The sequence below is a fragment of the Bison bison genome, unplaced genomic scaffold, assembly GCF_000754665.1.
Source record: "Bison bison bison isolate TAMUID 2011002044 unplaced genomic scaffold, Bison_UMD1.0 scf7180017864037, whole genome shotgun sequence".
In the NCBI taxonomy this organism is placed as follows: domain Eukaryota; kingdom Metazoa; phylum Chordata; class Mammalia; order Artiodactyla; family Bovidae; genus Bison; species Bison bison.
Window position 1 is genome coordinate 2,193,459 of NW_011494609.1, and position 11,285 is coordinate 2,204,743.

General features: G+C 47.6%; 1 protein-coding gene across 3 annotated transcripts in view; it reads left to right on the forward strand.

The window, feature by feature from the left end:
• HLCS (holocarboxylase synthetase (biotin-(proprionyl-CoA-carboxylase (ATP-hydrolysing)) ligase)) overlaps positions 1-11,285 on the forward strand; it is a 217,064-nt gene that overhangs the window by 39,772 nt on the left and 166,007 nt on the right. For all 3 annotated transcript variants that reach the window (XM_010834835.1, XM_010834836.1, XM_010834833.1), the window contains exons 3-4: positions 3,777-3,939; positions 4,908-5,845. In XM_010834835.1, coding sequence (XP_010833137.1) covers positions 3,906-3,939; positions 4,908-5,845 — 972 coding nt within the window. In that variant the 5' untranslated portion in view covers positions 3,777-3,905. The remainder of the gene's footprint in view (positions 1-3,776; positions 3,940-4,907; positions 5,846-11,285) is intronic.

Consider the following 11,285-nt stretch of genomic DNA (forward strand, 5'->3'; position numbering starts at 1 on the left):
TCAAGAGATGGGGATACCAGACCACCTGACCTGCGTCTTGAGAAACCTGTATGCAGGTCAGGAAGCAACAGTTAGAACTGGACATGAAACAACAGACTGGTTCCAAATAGGAAAAGGAGTATGTCAAGGCTGTATATTGTCACCCTGCTTATTTAACTTATATGCAGAGTACATCATGAGAAACGCTGGACTGGAAGAAACACAAGCTGGAATCAAGATTGCCAGGAGAAATATCAATAACCTCAGAGATGCAGATGACACCACCCTTATGGCAGAAAGTGAAGAGGAACTCAAAAGCCTCTTGATGAAAGTGAAAGAGGAGCATGAAAAAGTTGGCTTAAAGCTCAACATTCAGAAAACGAAGATCATGGCATCCGGTCCCATCACTTCATGGGAAATAGATGGGGAAACAGTGGAAACAGTGTCAGACTTTATTTTTCTGGGCTCCAAAATCACTGCAGATGGTGACTGCAGCCATGAAATTAGAAGACACTTACTCCTTGGTAGAAAAGTTATGACCAACCTAGATAGCATATTGAAAAGCAGAGACATTACTTTGCCAACAAAGGTCCATCTAGTCAAGGCTATGGTTTTTCCTGTGGTCTTGTATGGATGCGAGAGTTGGACTGTGAAGAAGGCTGAGCGCCGAAGAATTGATGCTTTTGAAGTGTGGTGTTGGAGAAGACTCTTGAGAGTCCCTTGGACTGCAAGGAGATCCAACCAGTCCGTTCTAAAGGAGATCAGCCCTGGGTGTTCTTTGGAAGGAATGATGCTAAAGCTGAAACTCCAGTACTTTGGCCATCTCATGTGAAGAGTTGACTCCTTGGAAAAGACTCTGATGCTGGGAAGGATTGGGGGCAGGATGAGAAGGGGACGACAGAGGATGAGATGGCTGGATGGCATCACTTACTCAATGGACGTGAGTCTGAGTGAACTCTGGGAGATGGTGATGGACAGGGAGGCCTGGCGTGCCGCGATTCATGGGTCGCAAAGAGTTGGACGCGACTGAGTGACTGAACTGAACTGAACAACAGATGATTTTGAGAATCTTTTCAAGTGCTGCTGCCACTTGTGTATTTTCTTTGGAGAAATGTTGGTTCAGATTATTTGCCCATTTAAAAAATTAGATGTTTGTCTTTTTATTGTTGAGTTGTGGGAATTCTTTATATATTGTGGATACAGATCTCTTACTGATTGGTTACATGATTTGCAAATGTTTTCTCCCATTTTGTCAATGTCCTTTCACAAAGTGTTCTTTGAAGCACATTTTGATGAAGTCCAGTTTATATATATTTTTTCTTTTGTTGCTTGTACTTTTGGTGTGTTACCTGAGGAACCAGTGCCTGATTCAACATCATGATGATTTACATCTATGTTTTCTTTTAAGAATTTTGTAGTTTTAGCTCTTATTAAGGATTTGATTCCTTTTGAATTAATTTTTATACCTGGTGATACATGGTCTGGCATTGGGGTCCATCTTCATTCTTTGCATGTGGATGTCCAGTTCTACCAGCACCATTTGTTGAAAAGATTATTCTTTCCCCTTGAGTTGTTTGGCAACCTTGTCCAAAATGAATTGTCTTCAAATAGATACATTTATTTCTATATTCTCAGTTCTATTCCATTGATCTATATGTCTATCTTGATGCCTGTTGGACCCTGACTTTTAAACCCTAAGTGTCCTGGATGGGCAAGTATACTTAGGGCAGAAGTGACTTGTGGGAATTCCTTTTATCTCTGTAGGTTCAGGATTTATCCTCGCATTTGGCTCAGAAGTTCATTATCTCATCAATTCTCCAGTGCTTTTAAGATGATTTTTTAATTTATTTATTTATACAGCATTAAATTTATTTATACAGCATTTTCAGGAAGAGGGGGCAGTATGTTCCTGAGAAGATTTTGGCAAGTAGGGAAATTATTCACGGTATCTTAGAGAAGGACCATTGTATTCAGTGGGTCTTCCCAGGTGGCTCAGTGTTATAGAATTCACCTGCCAATGCAGGAAACACAGGAGATGCGGGTTCGATCCCTGAATCAGGAAGATCCCCTGGAAGAGGAAATGGCAACGCTCTCCAGTGTTCTTGCCTGGAGAATTGCATGGACAGAGAAGCCTGGTGGGGTACAGTTCATAGGGTGGCAAAGAGTCAGACGTGACTAAGCATGCACACACGACAAATCAAATATTCAGTATTGCTTTTAAAGTCAAATTCATAATGTCTAGTAATAGCAGCTGCCATTTATTGAGCACTTTTTCTGTTCCCTGGTGGTTCAGATGGCAAAGAATCTGCCTGCAATGCAGGAAACCTGGGTTTGATCTCTGGGTCGGGAAGATCCCCTGGAGGAGGAAATGGCATCCCACTCTAGTATTCTTGCCTGGAGAATCCCATGGACAGAGGATCCTGGTGGGTACAGTCCATGGGACCGCAAAGAGTCGGACATGACTGAGCGACTAACACAGACACATTTTCTGTCCCGAGCTTTTGACTGGGGGCATGACATTAACTTTTAATCTCATTAGCATAATGAACCTGTAACACGATGGGTACCCCCATTATTCCTGTTTTATAAACGAATAAGCAGAGACTTCAGAGGTTCTGAGACTTAACCTAAGGACAGACAGCGACAATTAGCTGCGTTTAACCAGACCCAGACCTTGGACTCCTTAGCCAGGCTCCCGGCCCCAAGGGAACTCCCCTTCTGCCTGTTCCAGTTTCCAGTTCTTTGATGAATGCTGGAAAGCTTTAAGGCCTGAGCTTTGTCTCCCTTTCCTGTCTCTCCTTTTCCCTGGCCCCCTTGTGGTGGAAGTGTGCATTGCGACAGGCGGGCGCTCAGGAGAGTCGGTCACAGCTGCTCTCACTTCCCGCTCAGACAGAGAGTGGTACCCAGGAATATGAGTTTTCACGTGTTCCCAGGGGACTTCTGTTGCCTTGGGTCTTGGACCTGACTTTAAGAAATTATGTAGTATGATTTGTATGTATGTATCATGATGTGAACATGATCTGTTTACATCATGGATACTGTGGAGTTACTGTGTTCCTATTACTGAAGAGCGGATTTTCCCAGTGTCTGGGGAGTGGCCCTTTCCCCTTTAGTCCCTTGAAAAGCAGTATATGACTTCAATTACTGTTACTATTATTGGCTGTGCTTGAAGGATGTGGAATCCTCGTTGCCCACCCAGGGATCAAGCCCACCCCGCATTGGAAGCGCAGAGTCTTAACCACTGAACCACCAGGGAAGTCCAATACTTGAATTACTTTTTAGAAAATTTCGTTTACTTAGTTTTGCCTGCATTGGGCCTTTGTTGCTGTGCGGGCTTTTCTCTGGTTGTGGCGAGTGGGGGCTGCTCTTCAGCTGCAGCGTGTGGGCTTCTCATTGCAGTGGCTTCTCTTGTTGCAGAGCAGAGGCTCAAGGGCCCTCGGACTTCAGTAGTTGTGGCGCATGGGCTCAGTTGCTCCTTGGCATGTGGGGTATTTTTGGACCAGGGATTGAACCCGTTTGTCCTTCATTGGCAGGTGGATTCTCTACCAGTGAGCCACCAGGGAAGCCCTCAATGATACTTTGAAATGAGAGCATTTGTGTCTAGTGCTTTGTAAGCCCTGTTGTCAGGGAGAGATGAGAATGTTCCAGTCAGGACAACTTTGATGTTAAAATGTAACATCCAGTAACCCTTTGGGTTTGACTGTGGTGGGAGCTGAAGGGAAAAGTAAAGTATCTGGTTATTTTAAGGAAGAAAAATCTCACCCTTTCTTCACCTTCCTTCGCCCACTCTATCTCAGATTGTGAAGTGGTCTGACTGCTGTTTGCCGTTAGCTTGCCGACCTGGGGATCCTTATCAATTAATCGCCAAAGCAAGTGTGGATGACTTCAGCAAGCTAGGGGTGGCATTCCTGGAAGATAGACTCCAGATGGCTAATGGACTGATACCCCAGAAGATCGTGTGTAAGTAACTTGGGGAAATGTTCATCATAGCAGGATGCCATCCTTAACAAGCTTAAGGACGATCGAGCACTCCTGTTTGGTATGACTTAAGGGCAACACAGAGAAGGCAATGGCACCCCACTCCAGTACTCTTGCCTGGAAAATCCCATGGACAGAGGAGCCTGGTAGGCTACAGTCCATGGGGTTGCTGAGGGTCGGACATGACTGAGCGACTTGACTTTAACTTTTCACTTTCATGCATTGGAGAAGGAAATGGCAACCCATTCCAGTGTTCTTGCCTGGAGAATCCCAGGGACGGGGGAGCCTGATGGGCTGCCGTCTATGGCGTCACACAGAATCGGACATGACAAGTGACTTAGCAGCACTTAGCAGTAAGGGCAACACTGGTGGTATGGTCGCTAAGTCATGTCCGACTCTGCAACCCCATGGGCTGCAGCCCGCCAAGACTCTTCTGTCCATGGGGATTCTCCAGGCAACAAAACTGCGGTGGGTTACCATTTCCTTCTCCAGGGGATCATCCCGACCCAGGGATCGAACCCAAGTTTCCTGCGTTGGCAGGTGGATTCCTTCCTGCTGAGCCACCGGGGAGGCCCTGCACCTTGTTTCTTAGAATCACTATCTCATAAAAGATTGACACCCACACAACTGAATCTGTAGGCAAGTGGACACAGTCACCTCTCTGAAACTCCAACTGTTCACCAATCAATACGAGGGTCTGAGGTTTTCTGATCTGTATGGGAAAGGTGTGGAAATTCTGCAGTTTCACTGGGGACTCTCAGGGGTACCCTTCTAACCGGGGGGTGGGGGGTGGGGAGCGGTTCCGTGGATCCCACGGAGGCCGCAGAGTTAGAAGGTGATGTGAGCTGCGTGGAATGGAGGTCTTGCGGTACAGACAAGGCCCCGAGGTTTTGCACTGAGATGTGAGGCAAGGCAGAGGGTTGATGGGCTGTCTTTTCTCTTCCCTTTAGCTGTCCACTTGCAGGACTCTGCCCTAAAGGAACTTAAGGGTCAGGCCTCAGACCTGCCAGCCCAGCTCCTGCAGCCTGACCCTGAATCTTGTATTGAGAGGAACCCTCCTGAGCCCGACACTATGGAGGACCCCCAGTCTCCTGGTTCTGCATCCACAAGGGGGCCAGGCGGGGCCCCTGGGGGCAGTGAGCCAGCCATGGACGGTGACAGAGGCGTGGGCTCCGTTGAGCACTGTCCCCTCCATCTGTCCAGCTGCCATGAGTGTTTGGAGCTTGAGAACAGCACCATTGAATCCGTCAGGTTTGCCTCTGCAGAGAACATTCCAGATCTCCCGTACGACTACAGCAGCGGTTTGGAGGGCCTTGCTGATGACCTCCGCCCCGAGAGGGATGAGAGGAGGGTCAATGTCATGGGCAAGGCCCCCAACATCCTCCTTTACGTGGGCTCTGACTCTCGGGATGGCCAGGACAGGCTCCAGCAGGTCCGATCTGCCCTGGCCGACTGTGTGGACACGGACTGTTACACTCTGTACCACCTGCCTCCAGAAAACGCTCTCAGGGACCCGTGGCCAGACAACTGTCTGCTGCTGGTCATCGCCACCGGGGAGCCCGTCCCCGAGGACCTGTCCCGGAGGTTCATGGCCTATCTTTCTCAGGGAGGGAAGGTGCTGGCCCTGGCATCGTCCTTCACGCTGCCTGGCTTCCGGGTGACCAGCAAGTCCCCGCTGCAGGACACAGTCCAGAGCTTGGTTTTCTGCAAGGCAGACGGGAGCCTGCTGAGGCTCAGCATCCTGAGCAGTGGCTGCGTTTACGAGGAGGGGCCCGGGGAGCCGCTCGGCCCCGGCAAGCTCCACGGCCACCTGGACAGTGAGGATGGGGACAGGCTTGTGGTGCAAGTGCCTTTCGGGATTCACGGAGGAGAAGCTGTTCTTTGCCAGGTACGGAAGCTGGCAGCCGGGTCTTTGGGTCTCTTGATGGGACATGGCTCCTGAAGGTTCCTGAAGGGGTAACTAAAGGGTCTGTGTGCCGTGTGGGTAGGGTACTTCTGTCCTTATCCGGGGAATTTTTGCCGCTGGTGAGTTGCAGGTTGAGATGTGGGCTGTCCTGTATCCTGTTTCACCGAAAGGCTTGTGATGGAGGAGAGAATGGAAGTGAAAGTCCTTCAGCCATGTGTGACTCTTTGTGACCCCATGGACTACACGGTCCATGGAATTCTCCAGGCCAGAATCCTGGAGTGGGTAGCCTTTCCCTTCTCCAGGGGATCGTCCCAATCCAGGGATTGATTGTAGGTCTCCCGCATTGTGGGCAGATTCTTTACTAGCTAAGGCTAATTAAAGACTGCTGGTTAACCAAGGGTTAGCCAAAGCTTCTTACTTGTTTTAAACTGTATACTGGTTATATTGTTCAGTCACTCAGTCATGTTTGACTCTTTGTGACCCCCTGGACTGCAGCCACGCCAGGCTTCCCTGTTCTTCACCATCTTCCAGAGTTTGCTCACAGTCATGTCCGTTGAGTCAGTGATGCCATCCAACCATCTCATCCTCTGCTGCCCCCTTCTCCTCTGGTTGGTAATACTCTTTCTAAAATCCGTCAGTTCACTCTCTTGCCTCAAAACACTCTAGTTAATAAACTCAAACTGTTATTTAATGTAGGGAATTGAGCACCTTGGGGTGGTGATTCCCAACAGTAGTGTCTATCATGTTAAAATGTTGTAGTTGATGTCAGGGATGTGCCTGGACACTCACCCACTGCTGGGATACTGTGTTGAAAACACCTTTAAATCCTTAGTTCCTTTATGATTTGTCACTCTTAAAATCTAAGTGCTGAGCACAAGTTCAAATAAGTGAAGTGATCTTAAAGTGATTTCTGGCAAATTATTACGTAGGTGGTGGTGCTAGTGGTAAAGAACCCGCCTGCCAATGCAGGAGACATAAGAGGCCCGGGTTTGATCCCCGAGTGGGGGAGATCCCCCTGGAGAAGGAAATGGCAACCTATTTCAGTATTCTTGCTTGGGAAATCCCATGGACAGAGGCGGCTGGTGGGCTACAGTTTGTGGGATTGCAGAGAGTCGGACACGACTGAAGGGACTTAACACATACACACACACAAATACATAAGTAAGAAGAAAACGGAAACAGAGATGAAAGGAAAATGCTACTTCCCTTCCCATCCTTAGGGGGTGCCTTTGGCGCCAGAGCTGTCTTTTTCCCCCCATGTTCCCCTTTTAGCTTTTTGTTTGTTTGTTTAAGCAAATGGTAGGTAGCAGGATAGACTGCTTCAGAATTCCTGATCATTTACTGCAGATCTTTTAATACCTTTGGACGAAAGTTTTTGTTAGAGTTTAGGTGAACTCTTATCCTTAAGAATTTGTGATCTAATGAGAAAACTAAGTAGATATGGCTCTTTTGCCCAGAATGGTTCCCAGGATGAGGGTAACAGATTTTGTTTTATTATACGGATCTTTTTTTGAGTTAGAGAATTGTTGCCTTCTATTTTGGTGTGGCTTCTTTTCATTTCATATGCTGTGTCTCTCTGCAGCCCTCCTACAAATTAAGTCTCTTGGGTTTTCTGATCAAACATTCTTCAAGGGGACAGATACTTGTTTCTTTACTATTCTGAAGTTCACTCACTCGTTCTTAAGGTAATACTTCTTGAATTGTATATAGATGTATATAATGAAGATTATAGATGCATATAATGAAGAAATCTGACCATCAGGCCAGATAAACATGTACAACCCAAGCTGATTTCATGTGGGCTGCAAATCCCATGAATTCGTTTTTGGAGGCCTAATAAATGCTCCTCTTTTTTTTCTCTGCAAATATGGTAACTATAGTAACTGCGCATTCTCAGAAAATCCACTTAAAAACCTGACTTCCTAGAGCTGTATTTCAGCTTCGAGTAGTGAATTTTACCACCCCGGTGCATAGACTTGTACTAGAAAATTGATTCGGCACTGTGGCGATCCGTTGCTCCGAGTTACATAGCAAATCTGCCTGCTGCACCATTTAAATTGACCCCATCACTGTCATAAAATTTGATACTGCATGCACTGCCCTAGGAAAAAAAGGCAATATGATGCAGCTTCAAAAATGAGATTCAGAGGATTAGAATGTCATTTTTGATTTTAAATGACTTCCACTCTCTGTGTGCCCAAGTATTGTTTGCTCCTCAGGCCTGTGTCACTACCGCACCGCCGAGATCAACCAATAAATATGAGCACAGGCTGGTTCGTTTCCTCTTTGCCTGTTCAATTTCACAGTCTTCATCTTTGTAGTAAATGGAGCATTGATGTAACCCAGTAAGAGGAGGGCTTCAGGGGCAAACCACAGCTGCACAGTAGGTGGTGGTCTCACGGCCGGGGAACTAGTTAATGCCTTGGGCATTCATCGTCATGCAGAAAAAGGCAATCTTGGTGTACCGCTCTCCTGACCAGACATGCAGGAAAAATTTTAAGGCTGTGGATTAAGGCCGACACTCGATTATCAACTGAACCAGAACGTTGGCATGAAGTTGTCCAAGTAGAGCTTGTGAAATGGATTTGAAGTATTCTGTGTCCTTATTGAGCTTGCTGTCCAAGGGACTCTCAAGAGTCTTCTCCAACACCACAGTTCGAAAGCATCAATTCTTTGGTGCTCAGCTTTCTTCACAGTCCAACTCTCACATCCATACATGACTAAAAACCAAAGCTTTGACTAAAGCTTTGGGTCTGGTCTAAATGCCTTAATTTTAGACAAAGCCAAGTTACTGAAATGGGCCCATTGCTGTGGTAACATCATTACAGCTGGAGGGCGAGACATTGGTCGCAAACCGCAGAGGGCCATGAGGGTGAGTGTGGCTAACACGCGCCCCGGTGGCCTTTTTTGTGGAGCGAGGTACAGGGGCAGACGTGGCCTCTCTTCTTGTCTCCACTGTGTATGCGTGTTACTCGCTGAGTCATGTGTAACTCTTTGCGACCCCATGGACTGCAGCCCTCCAGGCTCCTCTGTCCATGGGGATTCTCCAGGCAAGACTACCGGAGTGAACTGCGATTCCTTTCTCCAGGGGAATCTACCCAACCCCAGGGATCGAACCCAGGTATCCCACATTGCGGGCAGATTCTTTACTCTCTGAGCCACCAGGGAAGACCCGTCTCCATTGTAGAAACACCTCATCTTGAAACTGACAGTCCGCCGCCGCCAAGTCGCTTCAGTCGTGTCCGACTCTGTGCGACCCCACGGACTGCAGCCTACCAGGCTTCCCTGTCCATGGGATTCTCCAGGCAAGAACACTGGAGTGGGTTGCCATTTCCTTCTCCAGAAACTGACAGTAGCCCTTCACAATGTCCATGCTTTCCTTCACCTCCTGCAATCCCAAGGCCCGCTCCTAGGGGGAGCTCTCCTCTTCCTTCTCCACATCTCCCCCCTGTGACAGTGACTTCAGTAACAGCCCCCCAGAGTACTTGCTTTGTGCAGGGGGCACATGTACCATTAACACTCATGCACCACGCACCACCACCCTCCACCCCCCACCACCCACAGCCCCAGGTGAAGACAGAGCTTGCTCATTTGATATCTGCCGCCTGCAAGAGGTAATCTCCGGACAGTCACATGGTCACCTGGATGAAACGTGACCCACCGCCTTGCTGACCGTCTGTCCCGGCACCAGCCTTGTCCCCTGGAGAGGAGAGGCACACCCTTGGGTAGCAACATAGAGGACATGCAGTGGGATTCAGATACCTTAAAGGATGTCATCTTCTGCCTTCTCCCTCCTCCAGGGTGGTTTAAGGCAGGGGTCCCTAGCCCCCAGGATCTAATGCCTGATGATCTGAGGTGGAGCTGATGGAATCAGAATAGAATAAATGCAGTGTGCTTGAATCACCCCGGACCTGCCCCACTCCCCCAACACCCCGTGGAAAAATTGTCTTCCATGAAGATGATCCCTAGTGCCAAAAAAGGTTGGGGACCGCTGGTAGTGGGCATCAGGCTCAGTCGTGGGTGAAGCGGGCCGCCCTCAGCTGACCCGATGGAATGTGGGAACTGGACAGTTCTGCGAGCCTTTTTAGATTGGCTTCAACTTTCCACAAGTGCATTGTTTTGGTCAGGGTATTTGGGCAGTATTTTTGTTCTGGTTAAGGTTTGAGTGGGGATTGAGAGATTTTAAGTTGCCTGAAGGCTGCTACTAGGCTTTTTATGATGTTCTTATAACATAAGGCTGGGAGTTCTGCTGGCAACAGAAACTCACAGCTGTTCCTGGCAAAAGCAAATGAGAATAACATGCTCAGGTTGTTCTTCTGGTCCTCAATATTCTGGTGTCGTCGAGGTGCTAATGCTCAGTTAAAATCAGATTTCAAGAGAGTTAGACGTTCTAGTACATTCCTTCATATCAGGACACAGACCATTGATATGAAAGTTCTAGTTCAAGGCAGCCAGAAGTTCTAGTATGTTCCTTCACACCAAGACACAGACTACTGATGGGTGGAACTCCTCTAATTTTCACTTTACAACAAAGCCTGAACTAAATATACACATGAAGCCCCAAGTCTTTGAGAGTCCCTTGGACTGCAAGGAGACCCAACCAGTCCGTCCTAAAGGAGATCAGTCCTGGGTGTTCATTGGAAGGACTGATGTTGAAGCTGAAACTCCGATACTTTGGCCACCTGATGCAAAGAGCTGACTCATTTGAAAAGACCCTGATGCTGGGAAAGATTGAGGGCAGAAGAGAAGGGGATGATAGAGGATGAGATGGTTGGATGGCATCACTGAGTTAATGGACATGAGTTTGGGTAAACTCTGGGTGTTGGTGATGGACAGGGAGGCCTGGCGTGCTGCGGTTCATGGGGTTGCAAAGAGTCAGACACGACTAAGCGACTGAACTGAACTAAACACATGTTCCCTCCTCTCCCTCCCACCCCATCACCAACACTCTTCAAGAGGTGAATTAGGCCACTGCCATCCCCGGCAGTTAGGTGGTAGGACCAGTAGGTAGAACAGGAGCTTTACGCATGGCTCACTGTGCCCTCCTAAGTTCAGCAGCAACTATATTTGGGTTCTCAGCAGATCCATTTTCCTAAATGCTTGGTTCTATAACCATGTTAAGGACTTGTCCAAGGTCCTGTGACTGACTAGTGATAAAATTTGGGACCTGGAAAATTACTATCCATGGTCATTTAGTGCAGATCTTTTTAGCCTTCACAGCCACAATTTTTTTTTTCCCATCAGTAAGAATTTATTAGGTTAAATATCTCTAAGGCAAAGTTTCATAGTTCTTTTAAAAAATTTACTTATTTTTAATTGAAGGATAATTGCCTTACAATATTGTGTTGGTTTCTGCCATACAGCAACTTGAATCAGCCATGGGTGTACATATGTCCCTCCCTCTTGAACCTCCCTACCCCTC